General features: G+C 38.1%; 1 protein-coding gene across 2 annotated transcripts in view; it reads left to right on the top strand.

Annotated features, from left to right (window-relative positions):
- ANKRD28 (ankyrin repeat domain 28) overlaps nucleotides 1-25,544 on the top strand; it is a gene marked incomplete at its 5' end in the record, with an annotated part of 113,582 nt that overhangs the window by 68,006 nt on the left and 20,032 nt on the right. For both annotated transcript variants that reach the window (XM_081105930.1, XM_081105929.1), the window contains 10 exons: nucleotides 2,278-2,420; nucleotides 5,024-5,236; nucleotides 6,715-6,793; nucleotides 7,873-7,987; nucleotides 8,915-8,997; nucleotides 14,718-14,781; nucleotides 16,403-16,471; nucleotides 18,601-18,741; nucleotides 22,510-22,621; nucleotides 24,994-25,020. In XM_081105930.1, coding sequence (XP_080962056.1) covers nucleotides 2,278-2,420; nucleotides 5,024-5,236; nucleotides 6,715-6,793; nucleotides 7,873-7,987; nucleotides 8,915-8,997; nucleotides 14,718-14,781; nucleotides 16,403-16,471; nucleotides 18,601-18,741; nucleotides 22,510-22,621; nucleotides 24,994-25,020 — 1,046 coding nt within the window. The remainder of the gene's footprint in view (nucleotides 1-2,277; nucleotides 2,421-5,023; nucleotides 5,237-6,714; nucleotides 6,794-7,872; nucleotides 7,988-8,914; nucleotides 8,998-14,717; nucleotides 14,782-16,402; nucleotides 16,472-18,600; nucleotides 18,742-22,509; nucleotides 22,622-24,993; nucleotides 25,021-25,544) is intronic.

Raw genomic sequence — 25,544 nt, 5'->3', positions numbered from 1 at the left:
CAGAGGGTTCACCCAGCTAGAACAATATCATTTATTTCACTCTAGAACTTTCTTTCCTTTTTTCTTTTGAATAAGTAACCTCCAAACTGGCTGTAGCTGGTTTTGCTCAGTGGCTAGAGCATCGGCCTGTGGACTGAAGGGTCCCAGGTTCGATTCTGATCAATGGCATGGTGCCAGATTGCAGGCTCAATCCCCAGCAGGGGGCGTGCAGGAGGCAGCCAGTCAATGTTTCTCTCTCATCATTGGTGTTTCTATCTTTCTCTCTCTCTCTCCCCCTCTTCCTTCCTCTCTGAAATCAATAAAAATATATTTAAATATATATATATATGTTTATGTTTGCATATCCTGGATGTTGTAAGTTCTGATTTTCTCTGCGTTATAATAAATTCAAGTAGCTGACTTTCTAGGGCCATGGATCAGAAAGTAATGTGTAATGAGGGATCATTTGTACCAGTTAATACTCTTAGATGATAGTCACATGTAATTTGGCACCTAATTGTTCTTTTTTCCCTAAAAATATCACTTAATAAATTTTTTTCATATTGAGATGGGGAAAAAATAGGTGAAAAGATTCACTTTAATTGATCATTTATATATAAACTACTAAATCTACTTGACCCTGTGTGTCTTGTTATATGCTTGCCTAATTTTTTAAGAGAGGGGGCCTATGTTTGAAGGTTTCATTTTTACAGTTATTAACATCCCCTGTGAATGGCTATAAAAACCGAGATCATGAGCAATTTATTTAATGTAACATAATTATTGGGTGCCTATTTTGTATATAACACTGTTCTCAGCCCCATGGAATATAGCAAGACGTAAAACAGAGCATTCCGTATTTTCCTTTGAAGATAGATATTTGGGAAGCTAATGCATAAAAGCAATTTACGAATTAAATACTTATTCAAATTTAAGAAACCTCATAAGATATTATATGCTTATTAGATAGTATTTACAGATACATGGTGTTTTGGGCTGAAAGGGCTTCTGGGGAAGAGAGGTGGTTGGTCAGGGAAAATGGGAACTGACATGGGCCTTCAAGGATTAGTAGTAGCAATGTTTGAAAAGAGACATCCAAGCAGAACATTCCACACAATGAAGGAATCCCATGAACAGAGGCACAGAGGTGCAAAGGAAAATGGAAGGAGAAGGCACTGTATAATCTAATCTCATTAAATTCGAGAAAATATAAAAGAAGAATAGTGGTTCTCTCATCTTCCAGATCCATGTTCCCCTTCCTGGCCTCCATGTGTGCTTGGGTGGTGCTGAGACTAGTTCTGACTAATAAAATGAAAGCAACATCACCTCTGAGGCTCTGCAGACTATTGCCCTTCGGGTACAGTGACTGACCAACCACCTTCAAAATGGGGTCAGCTGCATCAACCTGGGTGCTTAAATGCCTGAGAAGAGCCCTCTTGCCAAGCTATTACAGTCTTAATGAGAAATAAAATGCTAATTTTTTAAGCCACTGAGATTGGGAGTTGATCATTAAACGCAGTATGTATATATAATCTAGCCTATCCTGATTGATACATGGCTGAGTAACAAATTAAGTTGGTTAAGGACATCTTGTGGAAATACTAGAGGAAAAGAGATTTTTAACTGCATGTTCTAAATACCTAACATTCTTAAGAAAAAACCTCAAATCACTTCCAAATTTCTAAGTAGAAGATTTCACCAAGGAAGAGAAACATAAATTAATGTCTTACACTAAACATAAAAAGTTAACCTCAGAATTTGAAAAGGCATTAAAACCTTGAAAACAACAAGGTCTAGGCAAAAGAAGAACTAAAGATTGCAAGGTTATCATTTCATTAAATAATCAATTAAAGGTTTTATACAGTTATTACCTCTGTCAACATTTATTTAAAAGTATCCTGGCTCTAGTTGGTTTGGCTCAGTGGATAGAGCGTCAGCCTGCGGACTGAAGGGCCCCGGGTTCGATTCTGGTCAAGGGCACATGCCCGGGTTGCAGGCTTGATCCCCAGTAGGGGGCGTGCAGGAGGCAGCCAATTGATGATTCTCTTTGATATTTCTATCTCTCCCTCTAAAACCATTAAAATTATATTTAAAAAATAAGTTTGTTTTAAGAAAAAAGTATCCTGAATTCTTTATATTTTGCTTCCATCCTGTCTGGTTATAATGTGATTTGTTGGTAATTTGTCATGCATTATCTAGTTAATTTGCATTTTTGCCTTCCTTTAAAGATGTTCAGGATTATATCCATATTTTCCATATGCTGATATATTTATTTTTTCTTCATAAACACATTTTCAGGTCACATTGAAGTAGTAAAATTACTTGTGGCACATGGAGCTGAAGTGACGTGCAAGGATAAGAAGTCTTACACACCTCTTCATGCTGCAGCCTCTAGTGGAATGATCAGCGTAGTCAAGTACCTTTTAGATCTTGGAGTTGATGTAGGTTTATAGACTGAGCACTATAAGGGAGTGGAGAATTTTATATGTTTGTGATTTTACTATTGGTAGAAGTTACTTCAGATTTAAAGATGATTTTATACAATAATTTTTATGTCTTTTAACCAGTATACTTTAGTCCTTTACATAATATATAGTGCACTGATATCTGATGAAGACATGTAATTAGTCAAAGTAGATGAAGAGGTAAAATACATTTCAAAGGTGAATGTTTGAGTGACAAAAGTTTTTACTTCTCCATCGTATTCCAGGCTCTGTAGTTCCATTTCAGCTATGAAAACCAGCAGCTCAGACATACATGAATTATTTTTTCTAAGTGGCTAGGTTATGGTTAGTCTTATTTGCCCACTTAGTCTAATATTCCCTTTAAATGACTGTAGCAATTCACATTACAGGATATTGGGAAGAGATAGGCAGGAAAACTAGAGTTTCTTGCCCATCAACCATAAATGTTTGGTTAGAAAGGGTTGCTGCTTTATCTGAATATATTTGATCCTGGAATTATAGCTTAGAATACCTGTAGCTTTCACAGGCCATCCTTTTAAGCAGGAGTACTTTTTATCCAAGAGTATATTTACTCTAATTTTAAGTACAGTTCTGACAACCTCCTCTGATTCTTAAAACATAGATTTTAGGAGCAGCAAATTAGGAGAGAAGGAAGTCTCTGCTAGACGAATGCAGTTTAGATCAGACAAACAAGAACGAGGTAGGTAGTAGGCTCTGGTTGGGCAAAGAATACATAGTGACTATAGAGCTCAGTAGACTTAATTTAAGGACTGTGGGAAGCACTTTGCCTAAAGCAAGCAAGTAATTACTGAAGTGTGGGGATCTTGAAAAGTCTCAGAAATCTAAACACATTTTTAGGCATCTCAACTCAACAGTTCCTATAGCTCTATTTTCAACAGTAACATAATGCTTTAAAAGGCTCCTGATCTAGATAAAATGAGACAGCCTTGTTTCTGATCTCTGTTCCAAGTTCCTTTCTGATGCAATTTTTAAAGCTTATTTTATTGAGAGTAAAATTACATTTGTACACACTTTAAAATAGTCAGACTTAGAGCCGTTTAGTGACGTGTGGCCTCCAATTGCATGATTTATTAGTTTCCTACGGCTGCCTTCACAAATTACCATAAAGTAAGTGACTTAAAACAGATTTAATCTCTAAGTTCTGGAGACTCTGAGGGAGAATCTATTCCATGTCTATTATCTTTTGTTGATTAAATCTAGGTACTTTGACTAAAGTCACATGCTACATTTTTACTTCCCCCAGTTTCTGTTACCAGGTATCTGAGAAAAGAAAATGGTATGTAAAGTTGTGATAAATGGGGGCCAACTATACAACGTTTGAGGGCACAGTTTCCATACAAGACTACCTTTACTTCTGACCAACTACAAGTTTGGGCATTTCCCAAAACTACCTTCATGTTTCCTAATTCACTAGAATCACTCAAAAAGCTCACCAAAAGCTATTATATTCACAGTTATGGTTTATTATACAGCAGAGATGCAAATGAAGATATCTGAAGGAAGAGACACATAGGACAGAGTTCAGGAGTATTCTTAATGCAAAGCTTCCATTGGCCTCTCCCATGGAGTTAGGACTCCTCACTCTCAAAGCATTAGTGTATGACAATATGCGCATGGTATTGCCAACAAGAAAGATTCACCTGAGCTTCCTTTTTAGTGTTTTTATTGGATTTCCATTACATGGGGATGATTGATTTTATCAGTTGCCCACATTGTTGATTTCATTCTCTAAATCCAATGATACCAGAGGGCCCTAAGACTCATCAGCTATAGCCAATCCTACTTTAAGATCCAGTGTAGCCTGCTCCCTCCCTAAGCAAGGACACTCCTATTACATATGCTGTGTATTACCTCCCAGAAGACAAGGTCAAAGACCAGACATTTCTTTGGCAAAGGTCAGATTCTTTACTACACAAAAGTTATGTAGACTTTTGCCCATTTTATTTATTAGAAAAGAGAATAACTTGAGAGTTGCGTGAATTATTTCTCAGTATTGAGCATATTTTGAGCACATTTATTTTGGTAAAATGTCAATATGTAAGACTAGAAAATGTCTAGAGCCCAAGTTGTAAAAATATATTAAATAGAAAAAAATGCCATTCGTTTAAAAAATTTTCTGATGTACCTACTACATTACTAATTTTTGTCACTATAAGTGAAAAGACTAATAAGCATGTGCACATTATTCAATAATATCTCAGAATTTTCCGTTTGTGTTCATTTTTTCATGATTCTTAGAGTTAATTCTCTAAATGTCCTTTACCTGGAAGTCTTTTATATCTTACTAAAATATCTTTCTTGGAATCATTCAGTTTTGTCATGCAGTAGACATTGTACATGTGAATTACATTCCCTGTACAAAATGCCGTTTGATACAAAAATGCTGTTTTTAATGTTCATTATTTTAAAAGAAGTTGAGAATTATAAGCCTATCTGTATATTTATCCCTGTTTCTCACTTTAATAATTTGCTTGCAAGCAAAATGTTGTTAAAATAACTCACAACAAGGATAATTAGAAACACTACTTTAACATTGACATTTTGTTTTCTCCCAATAGATGAATGAACCAAATGCCTATGGAAATACACCTCTCCATGTAGCCTGCTATAATGGACAAGATGTTGTAGTGAATGAACTTATAGATAGTGGTGCTAATGTAAATCAGAAGAATGAGAAAGGATTTACTCCTTTGCACTTTGCTGCTGCCTCAACACATGGAGCGCTGTGCTTAGAGCTCCTGGTGGGCAATGGGGCTGACGTCAATATGAAGGTAGGAATACAATTGGAATCCACACTAGTATTTAGGAGTTCACTATTTCAAACAATATCAGTAACAAATATCATTCCTCAACAAAAAGTAACAAATTACTGATACAAGAACATAGATGAATCTTTAAAATATGTTGAGTGAAGCCTTACAAAAGAATATATATATATACACACTATTTCCATTTCTGTCAAATCTAGAACAGTTGAAATTCCATTTTACATGGTCTTCCAGATTCTATAGTTTAAAAAACAGCCCGGCTGATGTGACTCTGGTTGAATGTCGAACACCAGGAGGTCACGGTTCAATTCCTGGTCAGGGCACATGCCTGGGTTGTGGGCTCTAGTAGGGGGCATGCAGGAGGCAGCTGATCAGTGGTTCTCTGTCATCACTGATGTTTCCATCTCCTTCTCCCTTCCTCTCTGAAATCTCAGTGGTATGTGTATGGGTGTTCACTGTAATACTCTTTCAACTTTTCTATTTTGAAATTTTTCACAATGTTGCCAATTGGATGGCTTGTTTGCTTGAAAATATGAATATAAAATTAAAGAATCAAATACCTAAATAGGTATTTATGAAATAAATCTAATACTCCATTATTATAATGAATGACATGATGGTTTTTTTTTCTTCTTTTAATCTTTATTGTTGAAGGTATTATATAGATCCTTTTGACATGAGAGTTTCTTAAGGAGATCTGCATTATACAGTTTTAGTGTAACTTGGCACTTACCACATTTCAGTTTTGAATATATACACAGAAGGTATGTTGAATATTGTGAAGGATTAGAATTATAAAACAATTCCTTTCCTTTTTTGGTGGTCATGTATATGTTTTGATTTGTTAAATAATTTGGGGGAAGAAAAGACTTTACCTGACTCAAGCATTGTTTTCATGTTTAGAACTCCTTTTAATTTCAGAACTTTCACATTAAATACACACATGCACATCTAGTTTGATTTATTATTTTAAGTAATTTGAGAAAATAGCTAACAAAAATAATATATCAGTTTTTAAGTGAATTATGGACTGAGGTTAATTACAACATTCACTTTTCCTTGGTTGAGGAGGGATTCAATATTTCTTAAAATGAAGGAATTAGAGCAATGTGAAATTTTTGAAATGTGGGAAGCACATCCTAGCTGTGTCCCACTCCCGATTATATGGCTTGGTTAATATCCTGTGCTTCAGTTTCCCCACCTATGAGATAGGAATGATAGTAAGATTACACTGTACCTACCATGCAGAGCTTTTTATAAACTGTAGGCATTGATTTTTTTTTAATTTGTGCTTTATAATACACATGCTAAGAAGTTCATAATTTTCAACAACTGTTTTACCTCCATAGCTTCAGCTAAACTTAACACTTGAGTAATAGTTATACAAAATAAAAATACAAGAGAACATTAAAAATGAAACTAAGGATTACATATTATGGATAGGACAACTATTTTAAATTTTTTTTGTTTGATTATTTCAGAGCAAAGATGGGAAAACCCCACTGCACATGACTGCCCTCCACGGTAGATTCTCCAGATCACAAACCATTATCCAGAGTGGTAAAAAGTATTTCTGTTTGTTTTTTTTTTCTTAAATGTAGTAAAAACATCCACAAAATGAATGGTATTGAGGACTTGTCATAGTAGTCTATTTTTTAAATATTTGATGTCAGATCTCATGAAAACCAAATAAAGAAAATAAAATGCCATGTATATGTTTTTTACATAATTTCTTAAATTTATTTTTAGTTGTTTCCCCTGGATTATAAATCTAATTTCTCTAGCAGTAATGTTGGCTTTTTAAAAATATTGGTAAAGAGAAAATTCTGCCTCTCCACTGCATTGTATATTATATATAAACAAAACTCTGTTGCAAATATCTTTTTTCCCCTCTTTAATATTTTGAACTATTTTTAGAATTTTCATTTACTTTTTGAACTTGTATTCTTTTGCATTTGAATTAATACTAGGCAAGCTAAACTTTTAAGTAAAAACAACTTTTAGGCGCAGTGCTTTAAAGCAATGTTTTTCAAGACATGTTTCTCAAGATAACAGCTGTTAGTGGTTTTGCAGAGGAAAAATAGGAACAGGCTCATGATCAAATACTTTGTGAAGCATTGCATGCAGTATTCTTGATGATGTGAGAGTGTGCACATTAACGTTCTGAAAAGTCTTGTTCTAAAGAAATGTGTTTAATTTTGCTTTAAAACAATGGTCTCCAAACTTATTGGATCCCAGGACCCTTAAGTATAAAATCTGTAACTCCAGTGCCTAGACCAGGGGTGGGCAAACTTTTTGACTGGAGGGCCACAATGGGTTCTTAAACTGGACCGGAGGGCCGGAACAAAAGCATGGATGGAGTGTTTGTGTGAACTAATATAAATTCAAAGTAAACATCATTACATAAAAGGGTGTGGTCTTTTTTATTTTTATTTTTTTTAGTTTTATTCATTTCAAATGGGCCGGATCCGGCCTGCGGGCCGTAGTTTGCCCACAGCTAGCCTAGACCAATGTACTATGAATGAAATCTAGTTAAATCCATCAGTGTGCTTGAATAGAACTTTATCTTGCTTTTCATGTAATAGATTTGTCTTGATCTATATATAATCTAGTGTCTGATAGCATGTCCTTTATTGCAGGAGCTGTAATTGACTGTGAGGATAAAAATGGAAACACCCCTTTGCACATAGCAGCAAGATATGGCCATGAGCTGCTAATCAACACTCTTATTACAAGTGGTGCTGACACTGCAAAGTAAGTACTTAACCAAGGCGTCGATAGCTGTGACAGAGAAACACAGAAGGAAATGAACTGCATTTTCCTAGATATTTCAATTAGAAATGTGGGTTTTAGCCTCCAGCAATTATGTATTGTACTAATTGCTAGAGGGTTTTTTTTCTCCGTTTTGTATTTACAATTTGGAAGAATAGAATGTTTGATAATACAATTTAATTTGGTAAGCCAGCATAGAGTACTTTTAAATATTTTTTAACTCCAGTTCTTTCTAGATTATGCAGTTTTGATTAGAGCTTTTAATTTGTGTGGTCTATTAATTTTTAATACTGGAGGTCTGGTGCATGAAATTTGTGCACAGGGTCGGGGGGGATCCCTCAGCCCCCCGGCCAGCACCCTATTCAACCCGGGATCCCTCTCGTTGGCTCCTAGACGCTTGCCTGCCTGCCTGATGGCCCCTAACTGCCTCTGCCAGACTGATCGCCCCTAACTGTCTCTGCCTCGGCCCCCGCCACCGTGGCTTTGTCTGGAAGGATGTCCCGAAGATGTCCAGTCTAATTATCATATTATGCTTTTATTAGTATAGATATTTTTGGTTGCAGTAATTTTGAGAGGAGGATGTTCCTGGCATATAGTGTAGTGTAGGTAGCACACAGGGGCACTGCTGAACATCCTACATGCACAGGATGGCCCCCATACACAAACAAACACACATACATACATACACACACAACAAAGTGTATAATGACAGTAGTGCTGCGTTTAAAAAAAACCTTACTCTTTGAGGAAAATTGCTGGATAATAAGTTATGCCCACCTTTAACCTATTGCCAAATTGCTCTCCAAGGTGTTAAGATTTTGACCCACCTGGCTTTTCACTTTAAGTAATTTATTTAAGTGATTGTCTTTTTCTTGCATTGTAATGAAAATACTGTCCGGTTTATTTCAGGCGTGGCATACATGGAATGTTCCCCCTCCATTTGGCAGCCTTGAGTGGTTTTTCAGATTGCTGCAGGAAACTCCTTTCTTCTGGTGAGTGGGACTTTTGCAAACTGATTAATTTGTCTCCTACCCCCATTTTAATACAATTTCTTTGTTCTTCGATAATTACATACAGATATCTCCAAATGTGAATCATGTATTAACCCCTCTTAGAAAATGTTGGGTCCTTTAATTTTTTTTTTTAAATATATATTTTATTGATTTTTTACAGAGAGGAAGAGAGAGGGATAAAGAGTTAGAAACATCAATGGGAGAGAAACATCTATCAGCTGCCTCCTGCACACCTCCTACTGGGGATGTGCCCACAACCAAGGTACATGCCCTTGGCCGGAATCAAACCTGGGACCATTCAGTCCGCAGGCCGACGCTCTATCCACTGAGCCAAACCAGTTAGGGCGGGTACTTTAATTTTAAGGTTCAATTTTCTCTTCATCTCTGGAAAAGGTTTTTTATTTTTCCAGTGATTTTCTTCTCTCTGTTAGGAATGGGATGTGGAGTATTTCTAGAGCAGCTTCTGTTGATTGAAGGGTAACCATCTTCTGGGATTGTCCCGTTATGTCTAAAAGCAAAATATCTTTATTTGCATGCTTCCTTTTTAAGACCTAATTTCCATCATACAGTATCCTCTAGGTTTGTGAAGTTATTTGTGTCATCTAATTACTATTTTAAAATGCCACAATCATAGTCAGTTTGAAACAAAACAGAATAGCTTTTTATAAATATTACTACAAAACTGTGGTCCTTATTAAATTCATAGAATTACTAAATATATAAAATTTAATTGATTATATTTCTCAGAGGTTAAGAAAGTTGAACAGATTTTATATATTAATACTCATGATTGCTGAAAGGATTATGGGAAAGTTTCCATGAAAATTAGCATATTTGGAGACAGACACATCTGAGTTTTTCTTAAATGATAATTCTTAAGTGAGTTAATTCTGTTTTGAGTTTTTAAATGTGTGTGTGTGTGTGCGTGTGTGTGTGTGAGCATCAACACAGGAACCAAGAGGTCACAGGTTTGATTTCCATTCAGGGCACATGCCTGGGTTGTGGACTCGATCCCCAATAAGGGGTGTGCAGGAGGTAGCTGATCAATGATGTTCCTCTCTCATCACTGTTTCTATCTTTATGTCCCTCTAAATATCAATAAAATATATATATTTTTTTAAATATATTTTATGGATTTTTCACAGAGAGGAAAGGAGAGGGATAGAGAGTTAGAAACATCGATCAGCTGCCTCCTGCACACCCCCCACTGGGGATGTGCCCGCAACCAAGGTACATGCCCTTGACCGGAATCGAACCTGGGACCCTTCAGTCTGCAGTCCGACGCTCTATCCACTGAGCCAAACCGGTTAGGGCTATATTTTTAAAAATAAAAATAAATTGTGTGAGTGTCCCCACAAGTATTCACATACCCATTTTTTCTGTGAAAGAGAATTCTAAAACCTCTTCTCAGTGTTAGTAAAAATTTATAGGTAGCAAAGCACCTGTAACTTTTTTTAAAAAATGAAACATATTAAGATATTATTCACATATGGTACACTTTATTCACTTAAAGTTTGCAGTCTTTTTTTGTATATTCTCTGAGGTGTATAACCCTTACTACAGTCAGTTTTAGGATATTTTTATTTTCCTCCTAAAAGAAAGCCCCATTAGCACTCAATCCCCATTTTCTCCCTAAGCAACTACTAATCTACTTTCTGTCTATAAATTTGCCTATTCTGGGCAGTTCATAGAAATAGAATCACCCAAGATGTGCTCTTTTGTGACGGATTTCTTTCACTTAGCAAATTGATCTCAAGGGTCATCCATGTTGTAGCATTATCAATACTTTATTTTCTTTTATTGCTGAATAATATTCCATTGTATTCTCTGGTTTTTATTTGTATTTGTTTTGGTGTGTTTTTTTCAATTACAATCAACATACAATATAGTATATTAGTTTCAGGTGTCTATAGTTGTTTTTTTTTTTCTTAATTAAATCTTTATTGTTCAGATTATTACATTTGTTCCTCCTTTTTCCCCCCATAACTCCCCTCCTCCCAGTTCCCGCCCCACAATCGGCCCTCACTCCCCACCCACTGTCCTCATCCCTAGGTGCACGATTTTTGTCCAGTCTCTTCCCGCATCTCCCACACCCCTTTCCCCCCCAAGAATAGTCAGTCCATTCCCTTTCTATGTCCCTGATTCTATTATGATCACCAGATTATTTATTCACTTGATTCTTAGATTCACTTGTTGATAGATGCATGTTTGTTGTTCATAATTTGTATCTTTACCTTGTTCTTCTTCCTCTTCTTAAAGGATGGATACCTTTCAGCATTTCATATAATACTGGTTTGGTGGTGATGAACTCCTTTAGCTTTTCCTTATCTGTGAAGCTCTTTATCTGACCTTCAGTTCTGAATGATAGCTTTGCTGGATAAAGTAATCTTGGTTGTAGGTTCTTGGTATTCGTCACTTTAAATATTTCATGCCACTCCCTTCTGGCCTGCAAAGTTTCTGTTGAGAAATCAGCTGACAGTCGTATGGGTGCTCCCTTGTAGGTAACTGAGTTTCTTTCTCTTGCTGCTCTTAAGAGTCTCTCTTTGTCTTTTGCTCTTGGCATTTTAATTATGATGTGTCTTGGTGTGGTCCTCTTTGGATTCCTTTTGTTTGGGGTTCTCCGTGCTTCCTGGAGTTGTAAGTCTATTTCTTTCACCAGGAAGGGGAAGTTTTCTGTCATTATTTCTTCAAATAGGTTTTCAATATCTTGCTCTCTCTCGTCTTCTGGCACCCCTATAATTCGGATGTTGGTACGCTTGAAGCTGTCCCAGAGGCTCCTTACACTATCTTCGTATTTTCGGATTCTTTTTTCATTTTGCTTTTCCGGTTGGGTGTTTTTAGCTTCTTCGCATTTCAAATCTTTGCCTTGATTCTTGCACTCCTCTGGTCTGCTGTTGGGAGTCTGTATAATATTCGTTATTTCAGTCCGTGTATGTTTAATTTCTAGTTTGTTCTTTATCATAACATCAAGGGTCTCATTAGATTTGTTGAGGATCTCATTAAGTTTATCAGCAGCTTCTAGACAGTTCTTGAGAGACCTTAAAAGTGTGGTTCTGTTCTCAAAACTGCCTGGTACTGGCACAAGAATAGGCATATAGATCAATGGAATAGAATAGAGAGCCCAGAAATCGGCCCGAACCAATATGCTCAATTAATATTTGACAAAGGAGGCAAGAACATACAATGGAGCCAAGATAGTCTCTTCAATAAATGGTGTTGGGAAAATTGGACAGATATATGCAAGAAAATGAAACTAGACCACCAACTTACACCATACACAAAAATAAACTCAAAATGGATAAAGGACTTAAATGTACGACAGGAAACCATAAAAATTCTAGAAGAATCCAAAGGCAACAAAATCTCAGACATATGCCGAAGCAATTTCTTCACTGACACAGCTCCTAGGGCACTTGAAACTAAAGAGAAAATAAACAAATGGGACTTCATCAAAATAAAAAGCTTCTGCACAGCAAAAGAAACCATCAACAAAACAACAAGAAAACCCACTGTGTGGGAAAACATATTTGCCAATGTCATATCTGATAAGGGCCTAATCTCCAAAATTTATAGGGAACTCATACAACTCAACAAAAGGAAGATAAACAATCCAATCAAAAAGTGGGCAAAGGACCTAAATAGACACCTTTCAAAAGAGGACATTCAGAAAGCCAAGAGACATATGAAAACATGCTCAAAGTCACTAATCATCCGAGAGATGCAAATCAAAACAACAATGAGGTATCATCTCACACCTGTCAGACTGGCTATCATCAACAAATCAACAAACGACAAGTGCTGGAGAGGATGTGGAGAAAAAGGATCACTTGTGCACTGCTGGTGGGAATGCAGACTGGTGCAGCCACTATGGAAGACAGTATGGAGTTTCCTTAAAAAACTGAAAATGGAACTCCCATTTGACCCTGTGATCCCACTTCTAGGAATATATCCCAAGAAACCAGAAACACCAATCAGAAAGGATATATGCACCCCTATGTTCATAGCAGCACAATTCACCATAGCTAAGATCTGGAAACAGCCTAAGTGCCCATCAGTAGATGAATGGATTAGAAAACTGTGGTACATCTACACGATGGAATACTATGCTGCTGTAAAAAGGAAGGAACTCTTACCATTTGCAACGTCATGGATGGAACTGGAGAGCATTATGCTAAGTGAAATAAGCCAGTCAATGAAGGAAAAATACCACATGATCTCACTCATTCATGGATAATAGAGACCATTATAAACTTTTGAACAATAATAGATACAGAGGCAGAGCAGCCTCAAACAGATTGTCAAACTGCAGCAGGAAGGCCGGGGAGGGTTGGGGGGCAGGAGGTAGGGGGGTAAGAGATCAACTAAAGGACTTGTATGCATGCATATAAGCATAACCAATGGACATGAGACACTGGGGGATAGGGGAGGCTAGGGGACTGTCTAGGGCGGGGGGATAAAATGGACACATATGTAATACCCGTTGTAATACTTTAAGCAATAAAAAAAAAAAATAAAAATAAAATAAATAAATAAAATAAAATATGCAACTCGTCCTTATGGGAGTACACATCATCTTGAAAGGATTTTTCCTCTTTCAATAAACATTCATTTTTTTCTTTTCACCTAATTTCAGAATAAAATAAAACTTTGTGAGACTTGCTAAAAAAAAAAAAAAAAAAAAAGTGTGGTTCTGAACTCAATATCCTCCATTGACAGTTTTGTCCTGTTTCTTTGTCTCCGCATTTTTTATGCTTTCTTGGTGCACCCCCTAGTGGTCTTTGTGTGCAGTCCTCCTGTAGTTAAGCCTTGATTGTTGTAGTTAATACTAGGGGGATTTGACCTCCAGGCCCGCTGGCTGTGAGAATCAGCTGTGTCTGCAGTGGGAAAACTTCTGTCCTCTGGGGAGGTGCTAATCTAGCCTTTGCCTGAGGCTATCTGGCAAATGGCTCTGTGCAGGGCTTGGGCGGGGCGGGTGGGTCACTCGGGCTCGGGATCAACAGGGCGGGCTTGAGAGAGCAGTTATGGCGGCTCTCAGTTCCGTCCCTAGGGGCTCTGCCTCACAGAGTCCCAGCAACCTCTGCAAACCTCGGAGAGAAAGCTGCCTTCGAGTTCCGACCGAAGCCAGACAGTCCCACTTCTCCCGTTTGAGTCTGGGTCCCTAGAGACTCGCCGGATCTGGAGCTCAGAATCTGAGACTCCCTCCCGATTGAAAGCACCAACCGCGCCCTCCGCCGCCAGCCGGCTCCGCGTGCACTCCGTACCTGAGTATTTCACTTCCGCACTGCGCCTCCTCTGAGTCTGGGTATGATATTCTCTTTCCTCCTAGTTGTAGAATTTCCACTCAGCCAGCCTTCCTGTGGTTCTGGATGATGTCCGTTCCGTCTTTTAGGTGTGTTTTGATTTGGTTGTTCGAGGCAGCAATCTCCGGCGTTAACCTATGCCACCATCTTGGTTCTCCCCAGGTGTCTATAGTTTTTAAATAAGTACTCAAGCACTTATCCTAAAACCCTGTTTTTTAGTAGTAATTTTTTTGTAATATTGTACATCTTTAATCTATTTTCCATAATTTTGTAACTATAATTCATAGTTTTGTTTGAGATTGGGGGTGTGTGGCTCTTGACATTTCTTGACAAAATACTGTAATATAAGTAATGTATCTATAACATTATATAACATGTAAAATGTCTTTTTTCTTGTAGGATTTGACATAGATACCCCAGATGATAATGGTAGGACCTGTCTCCATGCAGCTGCAGCTGGAGGGTATGTTAATAAAACAGTTACTGTTTTAAGAAAAAGGTCATCGGTCATGGCAGTTTTTCTCTTTGATTCTCTTTATTAGTTCTGGACTACCACAAAATAGAAAACATAACAAGAATGGTTTGGGAGAAGAAAGTCCTGAGTAGTAGAAATTGCTTTTCTTAAATCTTTATCCACCTAAGTCATAAATTGTGAGTATGAGAGAGAGAACAGACTTACAAAAGGAAGTTAATTGCTTTTTATAAGAATGATTTCTGGGTAAATGAAAAATATATTTCTTCCAATAAGAGCATCAAAACATTGGGAGTATTTTAAGTAATACTACTATTCTTTGAGAAGGTGTTAAGGAATTTTTAATTATAATTTCGGGGCGGGGGAAATGTTAATAGCTTGTTTATGTTTTGGTTCTACTCAGGAAGAATATATATGAAATGGAAAATTTGAAATTGAAAGATTTTGGACTAAGTTTTGAGTATTAATTATTACTACTAGGGGAAATTAGACAGTTGGTTTGAATGAACAACAAACTTCAACTAAAACTCTTGTCCCGCCTGACCGGTATGGCTCAATGGTTGAGTGTCAATCTGTGAACCAGGAGGTCACAATTCGGTTTCCAGTCAGGACACATTCCCTGGGTTGTGGGCTCAATTCCCAGGACAGGGGCATGCAGGAGGCAGCCATTGATGTTTCTACCTCTTTCTTCTTTCCTCTCTCTGAAATCAGTAACATTTTAGGGGGAACAAAAACTCTTGGTCCCTGAAGCATGATGCTAATCTAAAGCTTTTGATAATCTAAACCCTAAAATTGTGATAAGCCGTTTAATTCTTGATGACTTTTTCAGGACGACATTTGCAAGAGTTTTATTTCCAGTAATAATTCCTTAGCAATTACTGATGATTTCGAAGTGTGTTGAACCAAGACTACCACTAGGCCAGTCTCAGTTGTAGAGATGGATTGTTAACATGTGACTGGGTCCTCTTGTTCTTCCAATGTCACCAAAGAGCCTTCCAGTTAAAACCTAGCATCCATGTTACTTGCCTATGGAGAGAGGGACAACAGACAACATGAATGTCTGATTGTTTGGCAGTTGCAATTTTCATAGAAATAGTAAGTTGATGTTCAGGTTTATAAAAATTAAATTTTAGAAATACCCATTCATGTAACATATTCTCCTATAATTTTAACTAAGGATGCATCTAAGTAAGCAAGGAATAGCTAATTTTGGACATTATCTATGTTTTCAGGTTTGATTTTTTTTAACCTATTTTAATTCAATTTAGAATTAAAAACCACTTAAATTTAAACTGTTCAATTCTAAGCATGTTGCTTGAAGTTTATTTAAAGGCTCTTAAAAACTCTTTAGACACTTAAAAATGTGAACTTCCTTTTAAATAGTGACAATAGGATTCATTCGTTATTTCCTATCAATGAGCAATACGTATGTATATAACTTTTTAAATTTCAGATAAGATGAATTTTAATGTTTTTATTCTTCATAAAATATAAATCGTGCTATATTATTCACTTTACTCTCATTTGAAAACATGTTTTTTATGCATATTTAAACCTACCAATTTCATTATTAAATTACTAACAATTAAGTATTCCATTTTTTCCTGGATAGAAATTTGGAGTGCCTAAACCTTCTGCTGAATACTGGTGCAGACTTCAACAAAAAGGACAAATTTGGGAGGTAAGGTGTGATACAGTTTTTCTGTAGAGCCTAATCAATGTTATTTACTCAGTGACTTGCTTGACCTTCTAACTGGCTTCTGAGAATTAACTGAACATGTTAGCATTGTGATCATGATTCATTGCGAGGTTTAAGTAAGTTGATAACTTGTAAATATTCATTCCTACCCAGGATCTTCTTCCACCCAAGCCCCTGCCACAGCCCCATGCTGCCTTCTGGCACTTATAACTTGACGTTATACGCGCTTCTGGACCGCTTGGTGTCATTTCTCCCCCATAATTACCGCCATGGAATGTGAAGCCCTGTGGCCTCTTCCGGAAACAGGCTAGAGCTCAGTATTCTCCTCCCCCAGGCATTCCTTTTTTTCAGAGCGTGCCATGCCCATGTTGGTTACAGAGCACCAGAGAGAGGGAGGAAATGGCAACTACATATGTAATTTTCCTTTCTCCTCTCCTGTAACTCCCCACATACACAAATACCCATACCAGCATATCCACGAACACTCCCTGAGCAGGACCTACAGGAAAGCACCTGTGAAATGACTGAGTCCCTTTGCAGTCACTCAACCAGTCCTCATTCTCAGGGTTCAAACCCAGGCCTCATTGTTGCTAGCATTTGTGGTGGCAGTACTTAAAACCACTGTTATCTACTCTATAATAACCTTCCTATTGACTGAGGTGGTAGAAGAAAGATAAAGGTGTCTTTCCACCTCCCTGCCAGAGTGTTAGAACCATATAAGTAAGAATCAAAGGCAGTTTGAATTGGTTTGAAAAATAGAGGTGGCAATAGGAGCAAAATTGTGTGTGTGAAGAATTTGAGAATTGTATCAAAGTGTATATGACAAAAAAGGTTAGGTGTGTAAGAAGGAAATGTGGTTAAGCCAGTGCAGAAATAAATAGAATTAACTATGATAGGGAATTAGAAATGCATGTAAGAAAAGAAAAAACTATCTGATCTTATAATTACTTTGAGGGACAGACGGTTCTCATAAGTCTGCTAATGGAAGGAACTAATCACCTGCAAAATCAAAAATCATTTTGGCTTTGGAATGCAAAATTTTTATAGTGAATTTGGTTTTATAATTGCACTTTAGTCCATCCTATATTAGTTAATTCATAACACTTGAAGCATTCTATATTACAAATAGAGCTTCAGAAGCAGGTTCTGAGAATAGAAGTTTGAAAGTAATTCAGGGTTAATTGCATTTTTTAAAGTACTATTACTATGCTATATCATTATTCAGTAAATAATGTTTTACTGTTTTTTCCCTTGGTAAATCTTTTTAAAAATATATAGCATGAAGATTGGACTAAATTTTATCTTCACTTTTCTGTTTTCTCCTCCTCCCTTTTCTTCTTTTTTAATGAAAAGTCATGGAATCATAGCTTTGCAAATCAAAGACATGGACTCCTAAATGTAGTACCATTCTGTTTCATTTCAGTAACTGGAAAGAAATAGGCTATGAATATTCAGTCTTTAGAAATTAGGACAGTGCTCTAACTCTTCTGAATAGTGAACAGTCTTCAAAACTATGTATTTTTGCTTCTAAAATCTGATATTACTTTGTAGCTCTACCATATAGTGGCTATAACTGAGCACTCTTTTTAATGCTCCTATATTTTCTCTTTTATTCTTCTACTGAGACATGAACAGAAGCTGCTACCTCTAACTATGAAGCATTGTTTTCATCAATTTATATGTTTTATTGAATTATATAATAAGAATGGGAATACACAGTTTAGTAGCAAATAGAACTGACTCTCAAATAATAACTTTAATAGTTATTTTTTAGTATAGGGGAAGTTTTGTTAAAATAAAGGTTGCCAAATTTCTGAACAGAATACTGAGGGTGTCTGTAATTCACTCAAAAGACTGGAATTGTAACTTCCAGAGACCATGAAATCATTTAACTGTGTTTTTAATTTCATATTCTTAGAGGTTTTCTGCTGCCTAACTTTTCTCCTCCTCAGCTTTCTGTCCAGCCCTCCAAAAGACTTAGTTTATGGCAGAAATCAATCTCCGGCTCTCTTGTATTGTAACTGAGTGGAGTAAGAAGCGTCCACTGTGTTCTTGTTTACTCCTCTATGCCCCTGACTTTTATTTTTCTTATATTAACTTGGGCGCAAAAGATCTCCACTGCACTATGCTGCTGCCAACTGCAATTACCAGTGCCTGTTTGCTCTTGTGGGATCAGGAGCCAGTGTGAACGACCTTGATGAAAGAGGATGCACACCCCTGCACTATGCAGCTACATCAGACACAGATGGCAAGTAAGTATCATGTGGTGAGAATGAAGGATCGTTGCTCCCGTAGAATCACGTCTGCCATAATGCATGGCTATTTTTATTGCAAATTTATATTTCCTTTTTGAACTTGTTGGTGTTGATTATCTTTCCTTAAGTCTCTAGAGTGGGAAATAAATTGGTTTCATAATTATTCCTTAATTATAGTTATTTTTACCTATTTCAATATAATAATAACCTTCCTATTGACTGAGATGATAGAAGAAAGATAAAGGTCTCTTTCCTTCCCCCTGCCAAAAACACATCTTAATATCACCTCCATGTTTTTTTTTTATCTGACTTTTCAAAGGCTACTAGTAGCCTTGAGTATATCATAGGGGAAGGGGAAGAGAAGAGATACATGGGCAATGCTACCAGAAGATTGGGCTGTGAGACTGGAATATCACTATCCTTCAGATCTTAAAGTGTTAGAAGTTCTTAGGTGGTAGGGGAAGAATAGGAGAAATAGTTTCTAATACACTCTGATTTAAATTATGTGCTTAATTGGGATGAGAATACTTAATTTGTCTAATATATTAAATGAAGGTAAATTATAACAGTAATTATAGTTTATTACTTAGCTATTTAGTCATAAATAATTCCTCCTGATTTTGCATACGTAATTTATTTTAGGGGAAGGATTGAGATTGCGGAAGTCTTCATTTTTTAATTTTTTGAGTTTTATAAAATGAGCATATCTTAACTTATAATCAGGAAAAGTAAATTAAAAGATACTCTCTCCCTTCCACCTTATTTGCAAATTAAAAGTGAGTTCCAGATTTTCAAGGTCAAGTAATTTTGTGGTTCAGTATTTTAGAAACACCCAGGTTAAAGTATCACTAACTCATTCACCCTTGTGCTAAAGCATTTAGTAGAATGGCAAGAACACTAGATGAAGAGAAGACCTGAGGTTAGTCCTTGCTTCCCCACATTCTAGCCAAAAATATTTGGAACAAGTCATTATTTTGGGTGTCAGAACTTTTTCCCTTTGTTACAAAGAATGTTTGTCTCACAAAGTAGTTATGAAATTACTTAGGATCTAAAAGCCATGCTAGTAGGAGGAATTCTATCACTATAAATCAACTCTTAGTCTTTGCTTTGTTACAGACCAATCATCCGAGTAGTGTTACTGTAAAAAATTACAGAAATAATGTGTTTTGATAGAAACTACTGCATGTATAACAGTTTAATTGTTTCAAACCATTTAATTCTGAAAACTTGGAACTAGTCACTGAAAATAGTGCTTTAAGACATGCGCCCCTCCCCCCCCACTTTAGAAAGTCAACATGAACTTACCTGCTTGTTTTGCTTTCCTTAAATAAATCTTTTTTTTTAGTACTCATGTATCAGCAAGTTATCTTAAAATAGTTCTTTCCTCTGATAGACTGTCTTGTATTCAGGTCTCAGTAAGGAGAACTATTCCCGTTTTATCACTCATATCTAGAGAACTTGAGTAAAGATAAGGTATGCCCTAGGTGAAGTGTTTGTGCCTATGAGGCAATGAGACTGCTCTCCAGTCCTGCCCATCTTTTCTCTATCTTTGCAGTGAGTGTTGACTTTGGAGCTGGGCACCTAGGAAGACTGTGCAGTTTGCACACTGCCTGGAACACTTCCTAAAGTGCCCTTACAGCCAGTTTATGAACACCAGGAATCACCAGGCCTGTCAATTAAGAAGTCAGATTGGGGTTTTTAATCATAGTGATACCCAGTTCACAGTGTTTGTCAATAATTTTAGCTGTACATAAATACTAAAATTTCACCTAAAAGAATGAACATTTACTTAAGGATAATTATGATAGCTATAGATTCTGTAAATAATTTCTAAGATTTAAAGGATTTTAAGCAATTCAACATTAAACAAATAAGGATTGGCAATGAAAAGAATGCTCTGGGCCCTAGCCGGTTTGGCTCAGCGGATAGAGCGTCGGCCTGCGGACTCAAGGGTCCCAGGTTCGATTCCGGTCAAGGGCATGTACCTTGGTTGCGGGCACATCCCCAGTGGGGAGTGTGCAGGAGGCAGCTGATCGATGTTTCTCTCTCATCGATGTTTCTAACTCTCTATCCCTCTCCCTTTCTCTCTGTAAAAAATCAATAAAATATATTAAACAAAAAAAAGAATTCTCTGGGGGTGTGTGTGTGTATTTGTGTGTAAATTGGTTTCATAATTACTCCTTAATAGTAGTTATATATATATATAAATTATATATATATATACACACACACACATATGATACATATATATGATAGTTACTGAAAATCAATTACATTGCTTAAGGATTCTGTCTTATTTGTTTTCATATAACCTCAGTGTGCTTTTGTAAACTTAAGAAGTATTTGCTTACACATTTTTCCTATATTTAGTCATATTGCAATATTAGACAAATTATCACTGAATAATTATGGACTTGTAATGTGAGCATGAATAGAATTTAGGTTATTTTGTTGGATTCCCACCCCCATTTATCAAATGAATAGACAGAGGCCATCCTATATAATAAAGCAGTAATATGCAAATTGACTGTCATGCCCTCGCACAAGATGACTCCCCCCATGTGGACCAAGATCGCCACCACAAGATGGCTGGCAGGGGAGGACAGTTGTGGGCAATCAGGCCAGCAGGGGAGGGCAGTTAGGGGCAACCAGCCAGCAGGGGAGGGCAGTTGGGGGCGATCAGGCTGGCAGGGAAGGGCAGTTGGGGGCAACCAGGCCTGCAGAGGAGGGCAGTTGGAGGAAATCAGGCTGGCAGGGAGGGCAGTTAGGCGTCACTCAGGCTGGTAGGGGAGTGGTTAGGGGCAATCAGCCAGGCAGGCGAGCGATTGGGAGCCAGCAGTCCCGGATTGTGAGAGGGATGTCTAACTGCTGGTTTAGGCCCAACGCCACAGGGATCAGGCCTAAACTGGTAGTCAGACATCCCCTGAGGGGTCCCAGATTGGAGAGGGTGCAGGCTGAGCTAAGGGACACCACCACATATTACACACACATACACACCCTCCCTAACATGAATTTCATGCACCGGGCCTCTAGTTTCATTATAAAGATGAAGTGATTTACCCAAGATCATTGGTATCAAATCAGCTCTAGAGACAAATCTTTTAATTTCTAATTTAGTACTCTTTTTTTTTTTTTGCTAAGGTAACAATAAAATTACTAAAATTATAACAGTGTGGATCATATAGTGCCTTTTAAAATTATTTTTCTCATATTTTAATAGCACAGAAATGAAGTATTTCTCCCATGCAAAGGTTTTTCTTGTCACTTGCATACCGGTTTTACACTCTTTACACCCTCTCAGTCTTCTGATTCAAGATCATTGAATTCTGACTTCCATTTTGTGAGATGTCCTTGCATCCTTTATTGAGTGTCCTAATGAGATATTGTGCTCACTCTGTGTTCCAGATAGGTGAGCAGTAATATTTGCCAACATAGGATGCTCACCACCACTTAAGACTTCAATCACATCAGATGTTGTGTGAGGGGAGCAGGTAGTCCCATAGGTTGTGACTGTAAAAGACAGCCCTTAGGTGCACTGTGCTTGCTGACAGACTTGGGAGGTATTTGCTTTGAATGAAGAAGATTCTCTTATGAACAGTTAGTTTGTATTTTTATGAAACTTACAGTCAATGTCATTTAAGTGACTAGGTGTATTTATGATTTTACATTGCTCAGATGTAAGAAAAATGTCTTTATTTTTGTCTGTTTTTATCATTAGTTAAAATGCAGGATTCAGAATTTTGAATATGTTGTTTCTGCAAATAGGTGCCTAGAATACTTGCTGAGAAATGATGCAAATCCAGGGATCCGGGATAAGCAAGGATACAATGCAGTTCATTATTCAGCTGCTTATGGTCACCGTCTATGTCTTCAGCTGGTAAGATTCCTAAATTCTTGTGGAACAACTAATATGAGTTTATATTCTAATAATTTAATGAAGATGATGATAAATGGATCAGTAAACAAATTCTGTTGCTTTTAAACATTTTTAGAATCCATATACCTGTCAAATTCATATTTGTCTCAGTCAGCTATCTGTCATTCTCTTTTCCCTTTCAAAAAGAAAGGACAAAATTAGGTCTCTGGACAGGGCTACTTATGTCTTTCCCTTACATTACCTCATATCTATGTAGCATTTACTTCCTCTGCTCCTTTATTTATTTTTTAAAAAAATATTTTTATTGATTTCAGAGAGAAAAGGAGAGGGAGAGAGAGATAGAAACATCAATGATGAGAGAGAATCATCCATCAGCTGCCTCCTGCACACCCCCGCTAGGGAGCGAGCCTGCAACCCAGGCATGTGCCCTTGACCAGAATCGAACTCACAACTGTTCAGTCCACAGGCCAACACGCTATCCACTGAGCCATGCCCGTTAGGGCTCCTCTGCCCCCTTTAAATAAATGTTTTCCAAATGTTTCTAAAGAAATATAACCATGTCTTAAATGAGAAATAAATGTCCCCATTGGAGGAAGTTCCCCCATATTTAGGGAATTCTGAAAGGCCATTCTTTTAACAGATGTAGATGAGGGAGGCTACTTCTGCCAAGTAACTTTGTGTTTCAACTATGGTATCCACCGTTCACCCCACTTGGTTGAACAAGTTAAAAGATTCTCAGGTGTGTAACAGATGCTTCAAGTTAAAGGTTCTTTATTTAAACTTACCTTATAAATTGTATTAAACATTGTTTCCCTTCAAGTGAAAGTAAAATTCAAGAAGAGTGAGTATAAAAGATAGAAAAAAGGAGATTGACATATTTGATATAGCATTTAGAACCAAAGATTACTATGGTATCTTGAGTCTAAAACAGGGGTGGGCAAACTTTTTGACTGGAGGGCCACAATGGGTTCTTAAACTGGACCGGAGGGCCGGAACAAAAGCATGGATGGAGTGTTTGTGTGAACTAATATAAATTCAAAGTAAACATCATTACATAAAAGGGTACGGTCTTTTTTTTTTTAGTTTTATTCATTTCAAACGGGCCAGATCCGGCCCATGGGCCGTAGTTTGCCCACGGCTGGTCTAAAATCTTAAATCCATGTGTCTAGGTTTGTGGTCTATTAGTTTATACATTTGCTTATTTAAAAGACTTAATTTTAGAGGAAAGGGAAGCACAAGCTCAGAATGGAATTTTAAAAAGTCCTATGTAAATATAGACCTACTAGAGGCCCGGTGCACAAAAATTTGTGCACTTGGGGGTGTCCCTCAGCCCAGCCTGTGCCCTCTCGCAGTCTGGGACACCTTGGGGGATGTCCACCTGCTGGCTTAGGCCTGCTCCCCGGGGGGCGGGGCGGGGAGGATCAGGCCTAAGCTGGCAGTCAGACATCCCTCTGGCAGCCCAGGAGCCCTCGGGGGATGTCCACTTGCCAGCGGGGACCAGGCCTAAGCTGCAGTCGGACATCCTTAGCTCTGCTGAGGAGGCAGGAGAGGCTTGTGGCTGAGCAGAGGTCCCCCTGTGGGAGCGCACTGACCACCAGGGGGCAGCTCCTGCACTGAGCATCTGCCCTCTAGTGGTCAGTGTGTGTCATAGTGACCAGTCTTTCTTCTGTTAGGGTCAATTTGCATATTACCCTTTTATTATAAAGGATAGAGGCCTGGTGCATGGGTGGGGGCCGGCTGGTTTGCCCTGAAGGGTGTCCCAGATCAGGGTGGGGGTCCCGCTGGGGTGCCTGGCCAGCCTGGGTGAGGGGCTGAGGACTGTTTTCAGGCTGGCCACACCCCTTTCAGGGTGGGAGTCCTGCTGGGGTGCCTGGCCAGTCTGGGTGAGGGGCTGATGGCTGTTTGCAGGCTGTCCAAGCCCCCCAGCGGGGACCCTCACCCCATGAGGGTGTGGCCATCCTGGGTGAGGGGCAGATGGCTGTTTGCAGGCTGGCCACGGCCCCCAGCCACCCAAGCTCGCAGTGGATGCTGGCTGGAAGCAAGTATCTGGGATTTGTTTATCTTCTATAATTGAAATTTTGTTGCCTTTAGCGGAGGCCACAGCCGGCCAGGGCAGACGGGAAGCTTGGCTTCCTCCATCACCAGGGCAACCAAGCCTCCTGCTTGCTCCAGCTCTGTGGCTGCTGGCTGCCATCTTGTTTGGGTTAATTTGCATATAGTCACTCTGATTGGCTGGTGGGCATGGCTTGGGGTGTAATGAAGGTACGGTCAATTTAAATGTTTCTCTTTTATTAGATTAGATAGTTAATATTTATCACTTTCATATGTAAGAATACTTCCTAAACTATTTTTTATTTAAAATTTTATTTCAGATTGCAAGTGAAACTCCTTTAGATGTTGTAAGTATTATTTCATTTACCCCCTACTATTCAGACTATTATAATTATTTATTTGCTCTCACCAGAACTATAGCCCATTTTACACATTCCTGGGAACAAAGATAGTGACAGAAATCATGTATGTGGTAGGAGGGAGGAAGGGTAGGGGGAGGTTCTTACTTGGTGCTAATTAAATAGCATTTTCCTTAAGCTCTTAGTTTGTAGTCTCCCTCAAAACTCTTAGCCTGTTTCAGGATGATCTGTTCTATAAGCTTGCTGACTTTAGTTTTTATTACATAACTAGAGGCCCAGTGCATGAATTTGTGCACGGGGTGGGGGGCACGGGAGGGACCGCAGGAGATTGGCTGGCCAGCCGGGAGAGGGACTGTGGGAGGTTGGTCGCTGGCTCTCAGCCCCCTTGGGAAATGGGCCGCATCCACCACCACCCACCCCTGGTTCCCCGTCCCAGCCCAGGCCTGAGGGCCCTGGCAGAGTCGGGAGAGGAGGCAAAGGTCACTGGACCAGGCGCAGAAGGAACGGACACC

This window comes from Myotis nattereri (assembly GCF_964212035.1).
Source record: "Myotis nattereri genome assembly, chromosome: 14".
In the NCBI taxonomy this organism is placed as follows: domain Eukaryota; kingdom Metazoa; phylum Chordata; class Mammalia; order Chiroptera; family Vespertilionidae; genus Myotis; species Myotis nattereri.
The sequence above is the reverse complement of the archived record's forward strand: the minus strand, read 5'-3'. Positions and strand labels throughout refer to the sequence as shown.